The 20,292-nt window shown below is 41.4% G+C and overlaps 1 protein-coding gene across 3 annotated transcripts in view; it reads left to right on the forward strand.

The window, feature by feature from the left end:
- Positions 1 to 15,823: 15,823 nt before the first annotated feature.
- The window catches only part of LOC142151347 (adhesion G protein-coupled receptor E3-like), a 125,144-nt gene continuing 120,675 nt past the window's right edge, over positions 15,824 to 20,292 (forward strand). For all 3 annotated transcript variants that reach the window (XM_075206886.1, XM_075206887.1, XM_075206888.1), the window contains exons 1-2: positions 15,824 to 15,915; positions 16,143 to 16,178. In XM_075206886.1, the coding sequence (XP_075062987.1) occupies positions 15,885 to 15,915; positions 16,143 to 16,178 (67 nt within the window). In that variant the 5' untranslated portion in view covers positions 15,824 to 15,884. The remainder of the gene's footprint in view (positions 15,916 to 16,142; positions 16,179 to 20,292) is intronic.

Consider the following 20,292-nt stretch of genomic DNA (forward strand, 5'->3'; position numbering starts at 1 on the left):
ACGATTGATGTTTAATTAGCCCGCAGGCTATACTTAGCGCATGCGCCCGACTGCAGCACTTGCCGGGGCGCAGAGCTTAACACACTCGGCGTCCGGCCGTTGCCTTGGCAACGGTTGGGCCGAGTAACCGGAAGTGACGCCCCGGTCGTCATGGTGACCGCCGGGGACGTCAATACAGGAAGGAGGAGAGTCGCGGCGGCTCCTGACAGCACCCCTCCTCTTTCTTTTCTAGCTGCCCAACTGCACTAGAGACTGCCAAGAACCGTGCTACACCTTCTGTGTCCCTCCGTAAAATGGTGCTGGATCGCCTTGGAGGGCGGTACTTATAGAATCCAAAACTCGCGAGATCCTATGACATAATGATGACTTTTTGACTCGTTTTCAATTCCGAGTGACAGCGAACGTGCTGAGCCGGCTCGGTTCGGTACTCGGATCTGCTAAGTTCGAATGTGTTCGATTCTCAGGGAAATGAGCCTGAGCATCTCTAATAATAATATACATTATTCTGCATTATAAATTTGTTTCACTTATTTTTACCACATAAATTATTTATCATTACATTTATTTTTACATTAATTTCTATGATCTTTTTGGCACCAATCTCTTACCATTATATTGGGGTTACCTGCATGATTTTGTTTATATGCAGTATCTCTACCATAGCACTATATTATTATATTATATTTATTATAAACTGGATATGGCATGTTTATCTAATTTGATCACTATCATAATAGCTAGGGCACAGCCATTGGTTATTGTAAGTGGCTTTTGATAACATATCAATAAGGAATTAACTAATAGTAGTGTCATAACTATGCAATTTATTTAATATTTCATAATTCTATTATTGAGTAAGAAAGGTTTTTTTTCCCTTTTTCTAATGGTTTCTCTATATATGGCATTATAATATTATCATAAAAGGTATGCGCTTTATTATCTATTCGGATGTACATGAAGGATTTAATCTATTTAATAATGTAATATTTAACAATTGCATTATTTAGCTGTGATGCTAAATTCACAATAAATTAGGGATCTATATTTAACAAAAGAGATACCCTTTGTCCTTATAAATATTGTGCTGTTGATTACGTAGCAACATCTATTTGATGTCTGATATTCACCACACGTTTGTCAAAATGTGTAGCAAAAATTTTTACCCAAAAAATTTGATTATACTTGTTAGCTTTCAGAGCACAGAGGCAAATTTACAAATGAATGACTGAGGAAAAGGCACAACATTTTAAGAGCTGTTAGTTACATCAATGCAACAATGTAATTGATGTAACAGTGCTTAAATGTTGTGCCTTTTCCTCAGTCATTCATTTGTAAACTTGCCTGGTGAAGGGGCCTCTTGGGCATACCCATTTCAACAAAATTTTTCTCAAGGTTTTTAATCTTTTTCTTGACTTCTATATCTGTAATTTATATCCAACACCAGAAATACTCTCATTTGCTCACCTTGCACAGTGCTCGAGATCAGTTTATGTAGTGGTCTCTGTGGTGCAATTGCAATAATAGCGGCCTTCACCTCCATATATTCTGGAAAACAGGTGCCAGTTTGGTTAATTATAACGGTACAGGTATGTGCCCAAAGCATTTAGTTTTCTACACATGTTCACTAAAATACTTTTGTGTATAACTTCTTTCATATCTTGGTATTCAATGTCAATTTTTTCTTGTTTGATAACAGGTGTTACATAAGTGGTATCAGTGGTATCTAAACTGTCCTTCTCACCGTTAATTCTTCGTTCTGACAAAAAAAAAAATCTACGTTACAAATTTGGAGTTTACATTGCTTCGTATAAAACTACAATGACATAAAGTCATTCAAACAGGTACACTACTCACTACTCACCTTTTATAATGTTGTAGTCGTACTGGTCCAGTACTTTGACCATCATCTCCACCTCTCTTGGGCTCATTGGATTTGCTCTTTGCTCTTCTTGAGCATCTCCACCCCCACCTTAATTTTTTCAACATTTTTCGGCCCTTCCAGTTCCATCTCTGACTCTGTCTCCGTCTCCATAGCTGCAACCCCCACTGACACCTTCTCCTCACCCGCACCCCCACTGACACCTTCTCCTCACCCGCAACCCCCACTGACACCTTCTCCTCACCCGCAACCCCCACTGACACCTTCTCCTCACCCGCAACCCCCACTGACACCTTCTCCTCACCCGCAACCCCCACTGACAGCTTCTCCTCACCCGCAACCCCCACTGACACCTTCTCCTCACCCGCAACCCCCACTGACACCTTCTCCTCACCCGCAACCCCCACTGACACCTTCTCCTCACCCGCAACCCCCACTGACAGCTTCTCCTCACCCGCAACCCCCACTGACACCTTCTCCTCACCCGCAACCCCCACTGTCACCTTCTCATCACTCGCAAACCCCACTGACACCTTCTCCTCACTCTCCATCTTCTCACGCTCCTCGGCACCAGACAGGCTCCTGTCATTTTATACACTCAGACATGGGCGTTCGTTTCTGCTGTGGACCAATCAGTGATGATGCCCGCAGAGAATGGAGCATTCCATTACATACTAAGGGATTTTATTATTAGGGAATAATTATTGCATTGCACTTTACAAGTTAAATGTTTTTTCTAAATTTTATGTATGGTAATAAACTTCTATTTTATAAGAATGAATGAAGAGACAGTGTAGCCTTCTCCTTTTATGCGACTTTGGGTGTTAACTATAGTGAAAGCTCTGCCCCTTTAGGCTAATGTCTTTGGTATATCGTTACATCCCCCGCAAATGTTGCTTCGGTGTGTACGAAATTAAAATCATTGTTCATGACAACATGGCTGTAAAAAGTCGCTATCGGGACGGCCGCTTTTCCTTTTATCGTCTAAAACAAGTCTAGTGTGTATGCAGTCCATGGACCGAGCGACCGGACCATCGATCGATGTAAAATCGATTGTCATAAAAAGTTGGTGGAAGATTCTGTAGAGTGTACCCAGCTTTAGTGGGACAGGGTATAGTTCAAGGTCGGGGCCACATCACCAAGGGTAGGGGGTAGATTTTCAGGCAGTGAGTCCCACCGTGTATTTCTCCAGTAGAGCGGTGATCCAATCCGATCAATGCCCTTATTCTATGTGATTCTGTAAATACAGATATCTATTTTTGAATAAAATAATGGTACATTTGTATCTTTCCAGTTGTTTTGTCCTAATTGATTCCAAACTCCCAAACGTATAGAGTACCCTCATCTAGCATGTAAGGCTGCCTCCAGAGGACCAGCTCAGAGGGGAAAAGAGAAAAGCATTATCCCGGTATCCTCACGTCCCTATCTAACCCAAATGTAACATGCAGTGTAATAATATAGATCGTCTGTTTGTATGTGCAGCATGCAAGATAATTTAGTATTTATTTTACATTATTTTACATTTACACCTCTTGCAGCGCACCGTAGTTTGCTCAGCTGCAAAATCTGTACCCAACTCTAAATCTGCCCTAAGTGTAGTATGTATCTTGTGCTCCCTGCCATGTTTGTAGGACTTCACACAGTGTGACAGTTTTTTTGCAAAAAGAGTTACAGCTCTTTGTGGTGATTTATGCAAATAAAAGTGATCTCCTTTGCTCAGATATTACCTAGGCTGTAGCTAAGCCTGGCACTGTTGGATCAGTATGAAGTTTTACCTGGTCGTCACTGGGGGCACTCTGCACTCTTCGCCAGCCACCTCGGCTCGCCCCTGGTCTTGTGATGTCTGTGTATAACTGCACAACAGATCTTTTGATGCATATGAGGGAAACAAAAATAAATTTGCTTGGAAGGAGATTAAATAGAACAGGCTTCTAACTGTTCTTACCAGTGATGCTCACTGAATAACCATGCACCAGAGCTGACTGCTACTGCTGCACTCTGATTGCTAGTGCTGAAGTGCGTTGGGCTTACAGAATTTTAGGGTGATGCATTGAGGATCTGGGAAACACCCACAGTTTACAACTAGGAAAATAGACAATAGTGTTTGTCATAATGTAGACTTCACTATTAGATAATTCTTTTCTGGTAAACATGATTACAAGGAAGTTCAATTTTTTGTAAATTTTCATTTATAGTCATAAAAGATTATATTATTGATAAGTAACATAAATATCTTAATTTTATGTTTTCTGTGCATTCTTTTAAGATTTTATATTCCACATAGGTATTGTACGTATCCTGCAGTGTCTGGTCTAGTAGATCAAAGTAAAACTACACCTGTAGTCATCACCATACGTATATTTAGAGCCGATTTATGTGTGGTTTATATCAAACGCACGATGCACGCAGTATGCGTGGCCCAGAGTGTCCAATGGTGGAATTACCGCTGTTCCAGGGTGTGCAGTGGTTGCAGGCCATGTAGATTAGGGCAGTAGTTGCTATACTAGTGTAAGCAGTTCTACTATTGCTTGCACCCACTATTATCACAGTTCATGCAGAGGTCCCCATGCATGGTCAGAAGAGCAGAGCAGGGGCCACAGTAGGACAGATAGTATCGCTTGCCTCCCTCCCAAAAATTTTTTTTGCATGAGGTCAGGCAGTTTAGTGGTCCACCATTTGAGGATGTCGTATTATTTATATAAAAGGTATTAGACAGTTCTTGTTTTACCATTAATCATAATGGAAAATTATCTGACGAAAAAATATGGATTTCCGCATTTAACCTCATTTACTTTTGTTGTGATCCACAAGGTGCTCAGTGTAGCTTCAGGGTAAGTCTGTAGTGCAAACGTTGCTAATGCAATTAAAAAAAAAAAAAAGTGCAACCATATGATTAAGCATTTGCTAATGTTCCTCTTTCACTTCTTGGGAAATAAAGTGCTTGGTAATGACAAATTCAGGATAAACACTTATGTAACATAAACTGACGTCAGCAATCTCATAATAATTGTAAGCCCTCATTTAAAAGAAATCAGTCAGCAGTAACAGGAGCATTGCATTTTACCTATAGCTGTCCTGCATATATTATTAATCTATTATGTATCCCATCATCCTATATCTGTCCTGTATCTATCACTGCTTTATTGTATGACCCATTGACCTATAACTGACCTGCATGCATCAATGGTCTGTTATTTAACCCCTAAATTTATAACAGTCCCGTATCTATCATTACAAGCTATAACATGTCTTCTAATTTTACAACTATCCTGTATCTATCACTTCTATGTTCCATATCTCCTATTCTTAGAACTGTCCTGTATCTTTCACCGCTCTGTAACATGTTCCCTCACACTATACGTATCCTGTATCTGTCACTTCTCTATAACATGCCCCCCATACACTACAAATGTCCTAGATATTTCACTGCTCTATTACATGATCCTTAATCCTATAACCGTCTTTGATCTATCGATGCTCTATTACATGACCCCTAATACTATACTATATCAGTTCTGTATGTATCGCTGTGCTATTACATATGCCATAAATTAATTACTCTCCTGAATATATCACTTATCTATTGCATGACCCCTATTTCTATATCTCACTGCCCTGCATGTACAATGCTCTATCATATGATTTCTCATCCTATAACTGTCCTATATCTATTACTGATCTATAACACGACCCCTAATTCTATAAGTTTCCAGGATCTATCACTGTTCTATTACATGACCCCCAATCCTATAACAATTTTGTAACTATCACAGATCTATTTCCCTGATCTCTTATCCTATACGTGTCCTATCTCTATATGATATATTATATGGCCACTCATACAACAGTTCTTGGTCTATTTAAAAGAGCCTAATGGTCTATTTAAAATGCAGTCAGTTATCCTGCAAAAACATGGGAAAAAAGCTAAAAATGTATCAACAACTGAAACCCTTTCCACTGCATAAGATGCACAAGAACAATATAAGTACTATGTAATAAAATAACTGTACCATGACTCCATACACTGGTAATACAAATTATTTGTCCTAATTGTTTAATTTTCTGCAGGATATCTTGAGATATGTTGACTTGAACACTGATGAGGATCAATTAAAATCATACCACACATCTCAATTTGTGACAGTGTGCCTTTATTTCCACCAAAATACATGGATTTGCAGGACAAGATGCTGACACTTGCACCGGCTGGTGGGTGAGTCTGAACGGAGTAAGGATGTTCCTTTGAAAACTGTGAATAAATTGCATGGGTGCGAGTAGTTCTACTGACCTGATTTTATTTTGCAGGTTACTATAATGAGCTAAAGGTGTAAAGAAAGAAAATGTTTATGGTCATACCTTGCTTTGCTGGTGAACGCACAGACATTTACACTCTGCAAAACACTTCAATTGTGCATCTGAATTCAGGCGAATCTCTCAGGATAGAATTTCTGGGGTTAATGCTGAGCCCTTTTTGGTTTTTTTTTTAAATCTCTTTATTTGTAAAAAGTTTAAAGTAACATAAATATGAAACAAGAATTTTACAGTCAGGGTACATGTAACACAGTTAACACAGACTGGGGCAGCATAACAGATCAGCAACAGAGAGAAGTATTCCAAACAAATCCAGTAGCCCAGAGCGGAGAAGGGCCACGAAGGGGCTCTTGACCTGTACCCAAATCGAGGAGCCCTTGCCATGGTGTAAGTATATGGGGGCCATAGGGAATATTAGGAGAGGAACGTGCCAGAGGGAGAGTGATTGTGGTAGATAAGGAGTGGTTTTACAGTACGCCGGGCAGGGGTGTTGTGTGGTGCGGGTACCAAGCATTCCAAATTTTGTGAAAGGGGCCTACTTTGTTCTAGAGACTGGTAATGTACTCCATCTGGGATGTGAACCATATACGATTAATCACCTTGCTTCACAGGAGGTATGGATAATCAATTTGTCTATGGCTTTGTGAAGGCGGGGTATGAGGGCACATAAGAGGAGGGCTCAAACCGCGGCCCAGAAGGAGGACAGCTTAGGAAATGTCCACCATATTTGCATGAAATCACCTCAGTATCCACATTGCCTCCAGCATGTGTCCGAGTTGCTGGGGAACATAATGTATAGGCATGTAGGGACCAGGTACCACCTAGTGAGTACCTTGTAAGAGTTTTCTTTAATTGTCACACTGATAGAACACTTTGCCAAGGTCAGCTTCCCAGTCGGTTATATACGGGTCTGGCAGGGGGTTTTGTGGGACAAGGACAGAGTTGTAGAAGAGGGAGATAGCCCCATTATAGATGGCATTCTACATGTAATTGTGTTCAAAGGGGAAGAGGCATCGAGGATGAGAGGAGGGAAGCGATGGATGTATGAAGTGTCGCATTTGGAGATACTGAAAGAATTTTGAGTTGGGAATGTGTTGTCTTTCGTGTATATCTGAAAATGAACAGGAACCAAAGTCACCCATGATGGTTCTGGAACTGTGTTATTCCCACAGCCTTCCACTCCGTGGTCACGTTGAACTCTTGGCCAGGGGGAAAAAGAGGATGGTCGCACATTGGGGTGAATGGGGAGGGATACTTTGACAGGCAGAGAGCCTTGTCCGCAGAGTCCCACATGGTGAAAGTCGAACCGTAATGATTGTGTTAGCCACCGACTGGTGGTGCCACTTAGGAAGCCAAGGCAGGAATGTCAGCGTACTGGTGGCAAGCATGTCGTTTTCAAGATTGACCCAGTTTTTAAAGTGTGGGGCGACGTGCCAAGACATTAATTTGCTAAGATGGGCAGCTTGGTAGTACCAAGGAAAAAAAGGCAGTACCAGGCTACCAGATATTGATGGCCTGGCAGGCAGATCGTGGCGGATCCGAGGTCTGCGATCACTCCAGATGAAGTTGTTGCTCGAAGCTTGTATAGCTGCAAAGGTTCAGGGCGGCATCAGAAAAGTAAGAGTCTGAATTAAGTATAGAAATTCAGGTAGCACAAACATCTTGATGGCGTTGACTCTACCTATCCAGAAGATGAAGAATTTCCACCAGGGGAGGAGGAACTGTTCTAGTTTGTGTATCAGAGGTGGAAAACTTGCTTTGTACCGGAGGGCATGTGACTTTGTAATCTGAACTCCTAGATACGGTAGCGAGTCCATCTGCCACAGGAAGTTGAAATTAAGCTTAGGAAGCTTTTTGAGGGGGCCAGGTAGATAGAAAGGCAGTGCCTCAGTCTTACTATTGTGGATATTATCTCCCAAGATCGCCCCAAAGCCAGACAGCTCCTGAAACAAGTGTGGAACAGAGACCGTGGGCTTAGTATGAGGGAGAGTAAGACGTCCTCTGTGAACAGAGAGATTTTGTACTCAAAGGACATGGTGGTTATGCCAGAGATGAATGCGTTAGTACGGATGCTGCAAGCCAGAGGCTTGATAACTAGGATGAAGTGCAGGAGGGGAAGAGAGCAGTCTTTTGAACCAAAATGAAAAAGAAAAGAAAAAGGAATGATCATAAAGGGCACTCTAATGGATGATCATGTATATGAAATTTTCCTTAAATTCTGTTAAATATATCTATTTTGGGTAAATTCATAATAAAATCATTTCAAGTAGCGAAATATTAAAAGGTATTTTATTGAGATTCAAAATGAAATGAAAATTAACTGATAAAATAGACAATATTAATTGTCTAGCCACGATACTGCTCAAAATTACATATTTGGCACCATCAAATTGGCCATAAACATGTGTCATAAGTGACTAATGCTATCATATGTAAGTAGGAACCCTTATACATCAATGGTGTATCAACTTCTAATTACACCATCTATTCTGATGAATTTTTCAACTGCTAGATTAGGTATTTCCCCCTGTGAGCTAGAAGAATCAATGCTGATTATTAATTTTACACAAGCAGCATGAAATAAATGCTGTTATGCATTTTAATATACATGAGCTTTCATGAGTATAGATAGTCCATCAATATTATACGTCTACCCTCCAAATTAGTATCCAATTGACACATTAATTACAGAATACTTGGAGAGTAGTATTCATGGAGGACTGCTTTTCTTTCCTTATTAATACAGCAGCACTAATCAGACCTGTTTGACATCTGAAAGAAACAGCGTGGTTTGGTCAAAATTGCCTGATATTTTACCCATGCTTTGTTCTTTAATTTCTTATAGAAGCCCCATCATAATAAATTCTCATTATCAGTGATATACACATAATTTGCCTTCCAAACTAATATACATATATTTGGTCCACAGAATTGCTCACTCTAATTATTAGTGGACACGGTAAGCTGGCAAATCCTACTAATGAGACAGCGCTAGTTTAGAATCTATAAGGCTCTAGAGAAGGCAGCGTGTTTGAACTGCTTGGTTGAAGGCTGACACCCTGCCTGATCTGATAAATGTTAAGCTCACTGTTATTTCTATTAGGAGGAAAATAGTTTTTAAGACACGAGCAGTAAACACGGCGTCCGCCGACGCGCGTTTCGCTAATAGCTTTAACTAGGCAAGCCGATGGTAAGGCTTGATTGGCTATTTAAGGTGGAGAGCCCTCCCCTGTTCTGACATCAAAAGGTGTGGACATCATGCCGTTGGTGAGGACTGAAGCGGAGGGATTGCGATAAAGAGCTTTCTGTGAAGCCATCCCTCTGGAGGATAAGAGCCATGTATAACCAGGACACCCTATCATAGGCCTTCTCCGCATCCAAGGCGAGCACGAGAAATGGGGTTTTGTTGTGTTAATGAGATGGATTAGGTCAATAACCCGTCTGGTGTTATGAAGTGCCTGGCTGGACGGGATGAAACTCACTTAATCTGGGTGAATAAGACCAGGGAGCAGCGAGTTCAGCCTATTTGTAAGGGTCTTAGCAAAAATTGTGAGATCAGTGTTCAATAAAGATATAGGGTGGTAATTTGAGCAGATTGTGGAGTCTTTGCATAGTTTTGGGAGCACGATGATGGTAGCACTGGTAATATCTGGGTTAAAATGTTCCCGTACATTATTTGGCTAAACAAGGAGCAGAGGTGTGGGATTAAATTAGGGGTGAATATTTTAGAAGAGGACATAGTTTAGCCATCAAGTCCCGGAGCCTTAGATGGCTTTTGGGACTTTATGGCAGCTTCAATCTCCTCATCGTTGATGCTGTCGATAAGGATTTCAGCAGTCATGGAGGTAAATTTGGGGAGTCTACAGAGAATAGATATTGACATATGGCAGGGTGAGGGTTAGCCTCCTGAGGGTCAGTCTTCTGAAGGTTATAAAGTGCCTCGTAATGCATTTTAAAGGTGTCATTTATGACCACCGGATCGTAATGAGGAGTACCATCCAGAGCGAGATTGCTTGGGAAGACCGGATAGTCTTAAGTTTATTGGCCAGTAAGGTGTCCTCTTTGTTGCTCTTCTCATAAAAGCGTTGGTTAAGCCATTATCGGTCTTCTTGGCAAGAATATTTTGTCAGCTTGCTTCTAGTCGACAAAAAGTTGCGGTACTTTCTATTGAAGAGATATCCTTCAAAAGTTGCACCTTTGCAGTGAGCTGGTTTACTAGGCGCTTCTGTTCCCTGTTGCAATGGGAAGCGTATCTACTAATGCAGCCCCTAATGACTGCCTTGCGGGCCTCCCAGACCAACGGGGAGCAGGCGTCCTCTTGAAAGTTGTTTGTGAAGTAATCCACAATAGCCTTTTTCACACGAGATTGACATTATTGGATGTACAAGAAGGTTTCATGAAGGCGCCATGAGGGGCCTCTATTAAGCTAAAGAGGGAAGTGACCACAAAGTGGTCAGATCAGGGGTTCGTAACAATCTCCAAATTCAGGAGGTAACCGGAAGAGCTGTAGCAGCACATTACCATATCTATCCTCAAATAGAACTTGTGGGGGCAATAGTAAAAAGTATAGTTCCATCCCGTCAATTTAAGCGTGCGCCAACAGTCAAAAAATGCCAATTCCTTCATGTGTTTGAGCAGACACTCACTATGTAATTGAGATGGGAAGTTGCCCGTAAAACGGGACCTGTTAAGTCTGTTTTCAAGAATGGCGCTAAAATCTCCACCTGTCAGGAGCATCCGCCTACGAGTTTTGTGTAGCATAGAAAAGAATGCATCAAAAAAGATACACTGACCCTTGGGGACGTATACGTTAGATAGGGGGATTTCCTCCCTGCCCAGGCGGTCAGTTAGGATGATTTACCTGCCGTCTGTATCGGTGACACAAGAGGAGAGTTCAAACAGGAGAGTACTGCAATGCAAAGCTTATTTTGTTAGTTGTTGCCCAAAGATGGGCACAATCTGATGACTATTATAGAAAGCGGAACCTAGTAATGTGAATAAAGTACAAATCTGAGCCCTATGTGGAGATTAATAGAAGGCTGAGTCCAATCAGGTGAGTAGTACACAAAGCTGAGTTCTATAAGTGTGAGTATAATGGAATATGTACTCAGCTTCTCCTGCGGTTACTCCCTGAGCTAGTGTCGGCCTGATTCGGAACTAACTGTAGGATGGGAATGGGGGTGCTATAATCAATAAAAGATGAAGCTGATGGCAGCTCTGGCTTCTGCTACACTCCCCCCCCCCCCCCCCCCCCAATCTCCTACTGCATGTTTAGTGAAGATGTGAGTAGTGCTTCCAGCAGTTGGACAGGAAAACATGAGCATTGGACATCATCAAAATACAATTATATAACAGTATAGGGAAAGGACACTTCCATCATCACTTAACCACTGGACATAACCATTACAAGGACATAGCACACTACACCTACCCAACACGATTTAACCACAAAACATGGATACAACACAATTTTATTATACTCTACACAGTATAGGACACTACATTCGCCAACATGACCTGAGCATGGGATATGGTCATAATACAATTCTGTTACACTCTATATAGACATAAGGCAACACACTTGCTCAATATCATCTGGCCACTGGACATCATAATATTAATACAATTCTATTATACTCTATATATATCCTTGTTTTTTAATAAATTTTTCAATAAGTATTTACAATTGAAGATTATTTTGTTAGTTCCCACTGCTGTTTCCTCTTTGTTTGATGTTCAATACCGCTTAATAGTTGACTTCCTATTTTTGATACAAACACTTACTATTACTACACTGTATAAACTCTGTGTGGTAATTATTTTTATCGCACAGCTTCCTGTCCTTGTTGAAATCTGTTTTCATTGTGCACCTTGCACAGCTTGTGACTGGCTGAGCTTCAATTACTGACAATGTAATATTGTCATGTATTACGTTTTTTTATACCCTCTAGATTACGTTGTGAAAGAAAATATTTATTTTTTAATAAAATAGTAAACGTTTTGAGGTGTCTATTTAAAATTTTTTATTTTTTAAAACCCTTTGTGTGTTTTTGTCACTTATGTTTATTGTTTATCATTATATATTTTATTGTATACATTTTACTTAATATTTATTGTTATATATGTGCATATTGAACAACACTGGGGTAGCAAAGATACCACTCCAGGGTACCAAACATTTTATTACAATTTCACATATCACAATAATCATGAGTGCCAGGAAGAGCCTTGCACTGACAGTGCTTTTCAGTGCATGGGTTTGAGAGAGGGCACACAGTTATTTGAGATGGCCAACCCACAGAGGATATAATCCCGCACTGAACGGTTAAGAAAGGGGAACCCCGAGGTCCAGGTTTCTCTGTTACCGTGACCAGACTGTGTAATCTGATTAACACTTCAGCAGAGGCACCCCATACTTGTTGCCCTCTGATTTAGTGGAAAACAGCCAAGTCTGTAACTCTCTGGTTCTGGTTGTTGATATTTTTTTGGAGGGGCAGGTGATTTGGGGCACAGTTTTAAATTTGTAAAATTTTATTTTATTAAATCAGTACAAATTGCAACAGTTATCTTTAACAACATGGAAGGTTGCACCAGGCTTGTGGATTCAGAAGAGATACGCCTCCTAAACCTGGAGAACAAGGGGACTGTGCTGTCAGGAAGGAGAATCTCCTGAACCACAGGGTTACCATATCCGGGAAGTCCACAATTCTGTGACAACATGTTCTACTTCTGATTTAATTTGGGGAGGAAGTAGTAGTGATCGTAAAAATGGAACCTACTGGTCAGCGATATAAATATGTTAATATGTTTTAAGAGAAACTGAATATAACAACTATTAACTTTTTTGCCACATAGGTCCTATAAATTGCAGAACATCACCATATTAATTTTAATCCAATTCAACTAAATTATAACATTGATTTCTTGAAATGAAATGGGAATCTTCTTTCCTGCCACAGTCCAAATGGAAATATTAAGTAAGTAATGTGAATAGATGGCAGTGACTTCATATAATATAGCTATTTAAGAGGATGATCCCCGCATCCAGAGCCCATGAATAGGGTGAAGAAAAAAGGAGGAGCCAGGGGAGGGCTGGCAAATTTTAGCCCGGGGTGGCAAGACTCGACTCAGCAACCTATTGGGAACATTTTAAAGAAAAAAATGCAGGTGGCCCAGTGACCCAGCCCAAGGTAGCCCACTATAGGAACACCCTGGGGGGATATGCCTCCCTGCCCCCCAGCCCAGCCTGCCCCTGAGTGGGGCCCATGAAGAGGGCAAGAAACAGAAGGACAGATTTTTCCACCTCGGGCTCCAGCACAGATGGGACACTCAACTTCTTCTTGGCAGGTACCGGTGCTGATGATGGCAAATTGTCAATGAGGGCTCACCACATCAAATCACTATGGTGGCTATATAAGCGGTCGGCCCAGTGCTATTGGGAGTTCTTTGACAGATGCTTGGTGAGAGGATGCCAGGAGATGTCCAGAGTCAGCAGCAAGAGTCAAGCTGGCAAGAAAGAACAAAAGGAGGCAGCAGCAGGAAGCCCTTGTCAGGGCTGAGAGCCGCCCTCCCCAAAGAGGAGGAGAGGACGTGCCAAACGAGCAGGTAAATATAGCTCCCGGTAAGTCAAGCACAAAGCCTGTGGCACATTCCAAGCAGTAGGCCTGTGGGCAACTGTGGGGGCAAGGCCCTGGAAAGTTAGGGGAGTAGGTAGTCTATTTTTTTTGGTGCAAGGATAATCTAGGGAGGATTTAAATTCGAGCACTGCACAGTATAACTCAGGCTTTAGGCCTGTGTGCACAGTATAAACCAGGCTTTAAGCCTTTGGGGACCAGTAAGTCAGGCTCTAGGCCTGTGTGCACAGTATAACTCAGGCTTTAGGCCTGTGTGCACAGTATAAACCAGGCTTTAAGCCCGTGGGGACCAGTAAGTCAGGCTCTAGGCCTGTTGTGACCAGTTAGATCAGGTGTTAGGCCTGTGGAGCGAATAATTATTCAGGGGTTAGTCCTGTGATTGCGAAGAGGAGATGAGCAGACAACCCTAGATGGAAATTACTACTGTGAGACTGCGCCTGGTATGTTCCCCTGGGTGGAATTTAAGTAGCTTTGTTACATAGTCCGTGTATAGTAACTTATTGCCTATACCGCATGGTATTGTATGTATACTGAGCTGTACAATCTTGTTTAAGTATTTCCGCTGTATGCTAGTTAAGTGGCCGTTTGTGTGGTGGTAACTTGTAGGTATCACACTGTACTTTATGCTAATATATGATACTGTTAAGTGGGTATCAGAGAAATCTTACCTTCTAGGATCCAGAAGTCAGGCCCCCATTAAAGGTAGGCTTTTGGTATCTGGTAAGGTCTGCATATTGTGATTTGGATCTGTGAGGTTGAGAGTTAAAGTATTGCACCACACCTAGCGTTAGTAGTGTTAAAAATTGTGCAGCGTCTGGTCACATTGTTCATTTTTAGGATCAGAGCGTTCCTTTGTTATTGTTGTAGATAGTGTGGGAGGCACATTGGAGAGGGTAGATCGCTCTGTGGGGTGGTTGTGTGCTGTATTGCCCTTACTTCTAGGTGTCCAAGTTGCAGAGTGCAGACGACTATCAAGAGGAGGTGACAGTCTTTCCAGTGTGTACCTTGTTTCAGTTCCGTCCCTCTCTTGGTAGGGCTCTCACTCTTGGTACAACGGCTAGTAGGGTAGTTAGGCAGGATTCTTCCCTGTCCTGAATATCCGTAGTTCCGTGCCCAGGCATAGAACAAAATGAGGTGTTGGCAATCAGGATAGAGTTAAGTGTCACTACACACTGCCACCGCCTCGCCACCCCCTCCCCTTCTATCCGGTGTCCCTACCATTGAGTAACCTGTCTGGTTTCTTCCCTAGACTGAAGTGCAGAGGATTTTGAATGCCAAGGTTGGACCATAGGGTTCTTGGTGAGGAGTGTACAGTTTGTCCCATAGTCGTTCCTCAGGATCCGGTAAGCACGTGGATTGCCAGGAAGGGATTTACGTTAGTGTTGCATTTGTTCCTAGGCACCAGTCAAAGTCTTACCAATCAATTAAATAATCTTAGGGGGAGGGGTCAAAGTGCAATCAGCAATTCAGAAGCGTCTATCTATTGCTGTCAATGATCATCATCATCATCGCTGCTTGTCGTTGCACCAAGTATAAAGCTTTAGCAAGAAATACATCTCCTGACTAGGATATATGCATATGCATCTACATCTACCTCAATGGCAATAACGCGAACATGCCCTTACTGTACTGAGCACCGCTCCTCCTTTCCCTGCTCCACCTCTACAGTCGCCTGGAGTCGTAAGTGTAAGATGCAACATGCAACATGCGCAGTACAAAAAAATCCTGACATATCTCCAATGCTACATGAGCCCCTATTATGTTTAATCTATTCTTTCACAGACACACTGCTTCTGCAAAAACTTTCAAATAACTCTTATCCTGCCAATTTCCCCATACCTGCAGCTCTGAACTGTACCTCTCAGCCTGAAACTGTTGCTCTCTTTGCAAAGTCTCTTAGGAAAACAAATTTCTAGGCAATTTCCCTTTAGTATTTATTTTGTATAAAAGGGAGGAACTGCGATGTCATTAATGATATTATCACTAGAGTGGATGTAGAAAGAACTTCTCCTTTTATCTCTTTCACATTAGTGCTTGTCCGGTCACTAACTCATATCACAATGCCGAGCTCAAGAGGATGGCTGCTGTATGGTGAGTGATCGGAAATACTGGGGTTCTTGAAACTGAGAAGGATTTGATATATTCAAAGTAACATAAAAGATCAATTACATAATACTTGTTATAAATACATTTTATAAATAATTATATTATATGTCAAGCTGCAATCACAACCTATGGAATGGTTATTGGTGTATATTGTGATGTTACTGAGGACGTAGAAAACTCTATTTGTAACTGATTATTTATGTTTCCCTCAGGTCTCTGTGTCTTAGCTTGTTGCTGTGTGGTGACAGGTGAGTTACTGGAGAAGTAATGATGTGTGACTGTACTGTGTGTGGCTGTGATAGAGTCAAGGTGTACTTGGTATCTTAGTGCATGGACACAGTTCTGAAAATTTGTGGGCAGCGTATTACACAGAACAGGTTAGTGAGTGACAGCTCATGTCAGTAACACATAAAGCTTAATACGGGGGCATTACACCTCTTTGACAAAGGAATGGTTATGTACAGTGTGGCAGGGAAGAGGTTAGCAGAGGTATAGCTGAATAAGTAAATGGAGTGAGAGTGCAGGTAAATGGTGGGTACAGAATAATTACCAACATCATTTCCAAGAACAGTCCCATGTTTCGTATATATGTGTCTAGAAATGTCCCTATTTTTCCAATATTGATCAAATGCATAGTAAAGCTCCTTTTATAGTTTACATACAATGCAGTTTTTATTATCTATTCTGCTTCTCTGAGCCTTTTAGGTTAATAAATTATAAAGATGAGTATTTAAAAAAGAAAAAAATACATTATAACCGAGGTTCAGGTGTAGCAACAAGACGCAGTAGATGTATGAGAGAGGTTAATAAAGGCACAGTGGATGTAGATACTGTGGGGAGGGTTAAAAGACGATCTATGTTCACTCTCCCGAGATGTCCGGGAGACTCCCGAATTCCATGTAGGTCTCCCGGACTTCTGGGAGAGCATGCATTTCTCCCACATCCTGCCTACTTCCTAGTAAAGTGGCAGGATGGGAGCATTAATGGCGTGATTTGTGGTGAATCACGTAATTTTGGCCCTACCCCGCAACAAAATGATGCATTTGTCGCAGGGGGTGGTGCTTAAATTATGTTATTTACTGCGACCCACCCCCTCCCACTCTCCCACCACATCCTCCTCCAGGGACGAAACTCAATGTTGGCAAGAATGATCTATGCAGCATGGACAGGGTTAATAGAGAGGTAGCTGATGTATATTGTGTGGGAGAGTTTTACAAACAGACAGCAGATTCAATAGATATGTTTAAGAAAGGGTTAGACAAATTTTTAGCGGAAAGGTGTATCCAGGGATACGACCGTTAATTTAAAATAAAGGATAGTAGTGGATATAGGGTAAAAATTGGATTGCAATATTGAGTCTGGGGGGGATTTTCAAAATTGAAACAGATGGGCGGTTGCCTACTCTGGATTAATTACAAATATAAGTGCAGGATCGCAGGAGATCCAAAATAGGTTGAACTTGATGGACTGGTGTCTTTTTTCAACCTCATCAACTATGTAACTATGTAACTATGTAACAGTAGATGTATAATGTGTGAGAGGGGTTAATAGAGACACAGGATGTACAGTGTGGTACAGGTTAATAGAGGACAGTGGATGTATACTGTGTGGGAGGGATTGTTACAGAGACAGTAGAAATATACTGTATGGTATAGATTATCATAGTGACAGTGGATGTATACTGTGTGGGAGGGATCATTATAGAGAGAGTGGATGTGACGTATTGGCAGATTTTGTCTGTATCGTACGCAAATCCACACTGCGAATGCCCAAAACCAGGAGCTACATACGAAAAACATTGAGATACGGATGAAAACGAGCGCAAGGACCACTTACAACAGCCTACGTCCTTGGTAATAAAAAGTGGGGTGCGATGTGCGGACACCACTGTGAACTATGCAAAGTAGACGTAGACCACAGGATACGTATGATTCATACTCTGCTGAACGCAGCAATTTAAGTAATACCATTTGCTCCACCTCGAGGTCATGTCTAAGTCCCAGCCAATGTTGACAGAGCTGTATAGACACAGCTGCTGTTCTCGTCATCTGATGACATGACAGACCATACACCTGCATACACTTCTCCCATTACAAACCATTATAAAGGACTGGTTGATGCACACTTTTAATTGTGGGAGTCTACTGAAGTTTAGTTGGATTCTATAGTTTGTTTGTGTCATATAGTGTACTTGTATTTGTCTTGATATGTATGTTTTCTCTATGTCTTAGGCACTGCAAAATTTGTTGGGTTTATTTATAAACTGTATTTTATAATTTATGTGCCACAGTAATAATGCTTCCCTATTTTCAAATGTATAGTGCCTGTTGAATAGTTTCTCACAAGCTTCATTTGCTGGCTATCACAATTGGGTCCCTAACTGGTCACTGGCCACTTTTTGGCAGCAGTCTCTCACACACAATTCAAACCCAGCTTTTTAAGCTTCCTGTCATGTATTGCTCTGGCTGACTCTTTAATTGATTAGACCAGGTGCTCCACCTGGTCTCCTGGTGTGTGTGTGTGCGCGCGCAGATTTAACCCTCTCTGCACCTTTAGCCTGTGGTTACCCAGGGAAACCATCACTCTTTTCTCCACTAGAAGGTGGCAAAGTGTCCCAATTGCCACAGTATATATATATATATATATATATATATATCTCAGGTTGCAAGATTACAATCATGAAATACTAGCACAAAGAAAGAATGATATACTCACAATCTATGTATAAGAAAAAGATTTAATAATTAATATGACAATTAATTATACTTAGTTTCGATAGGTTGTTAGACACACACGTAATTCCCCGGATTTTCAGCATGGAGACCCCCACATTCAACAAGCAAGTTAAATCATGCATCCTAGAATACTTTAATGGAGGAGATCTGGCACAGCCTTCCTGACTCACCAGCGAGGTCTCCAGAAAGTCTAAACTATGCCATCTTATATAATCCCTTTCCTTACACTAAAGTAGGGGTGTGCACCGGCCACTTTTTGGGTTTTGGGTTTTGGGTTCTGATTACCTTCAGGTTTTGGGTTCAAATGGGTTTTGCCAAAACACCCCACTCAAGGTTTTGGTTCGGATTTTGGGTTTTGGGTTCTGATTTTTTTTTAAAAAAGCATAAAAAGTGCTAAAATCCAGATTTATTTTTTTTTCACTCCTACGCTATTATTAACCTCAATAACAATCATTCCCACTCATTTCCAGTCTATTCTGAACACCTCACACCTCACAATATTGTTTTTAGGCCAAAAGGTTGCGAAACTACAAGCCCCAGCATGCGTTGCCAGTAGATAACTAGCTGATAGCTGGCAGAGCATGCTGGGACTTGTAGTTTCACAACACCTGGAGTGTCACAGGTTAGCCATCACTGGTCTATGTGCATCTTGACAACTATGTACCCTCCAATGTGCATCAAAGTCACTCTTTCCTCATATACTGTCTCTAGTACAACTAATAAACCAAAAGAGGAGACATTGTGCAGATTTTAGAAAGCAAGTAAGCCCATTATTTTCCATTAATATACAGCAGAGGTTGTGCACAACAAAGCTGGGACCATGTACCTGAAATAGCTGAAGTGTTTACATCATACTTGCCAACTCTCCCGGAATGTCCAGGAGACTCCCGCATTTTGCCCACCTCCTCCGCAGGCTCCCGGATTTGACCAACAGAAAGTTGGTAAGTATGGTTTACATTAATATGTCCACCATGTGTTTTGCCCTTTGATGCAGATCTAGGTAGGTGGTGCGTATTTATCTTGCATCACTTGCTCTGCAGGACTCTTCTGTACAGATTGGTAGAATCATATACAGAGCTACAGGCAGCGATGTATACCAGGATAATGACATGCTGTGCATTGCACACGGTTTGCCCTGTGTCAGATTACTTAGCACAATGTATTGTGGCTTCAGCTTGTAAAGGAATTTCCAACTCCTAACACTGATTTTACCTGCCTGCTTCATAAATTAAAAGTTTCAGGTTTACTTTTTAATAATGCTGCTTTCATCCGTATGGTCATTAAATACAGCATCTAATTCAAACCTCCAGCAGCATTGCATGGTCATCATAGGTATATGTAAGTGAAGGCTTCCTCAGATATGTCCATTACAATAATAATTATGTATGCTCTATAAATCCTATACAGTGGAAGAGCTGAGAAGACCCTCTGCACACACCTACTGTCCAATACTGATAATACTAAGAATCTGCCCCCAAAGTAATGCAACAGTGCTCACCTCTACTATATACTCGTGATCTGTAAAATAAATTCTGCTTTCCAGAGTGCGGTTTGCCTTCCACCACTGCAGATTTCAAATCACCTTCTTTGTGAATCCGGATCTCGCGAGATCCGACGGCGGGATTAT

The sequence above is a fragment of the Mixophyes fleayi genome, chromosome 4, assembly GCF_038048845.1.
Source record: "Mixophyes fleayi isolate aMixFle1 chromosome 4, aMixFle1.hap1, whole genome shotgun sequence".
Taxonomy (NCBI): Eukaryota; Metazoa; Chordata; class Amphibia; order Anura; family Limnodynastidae; genus Mixophyes; species Mixophyes fleayi.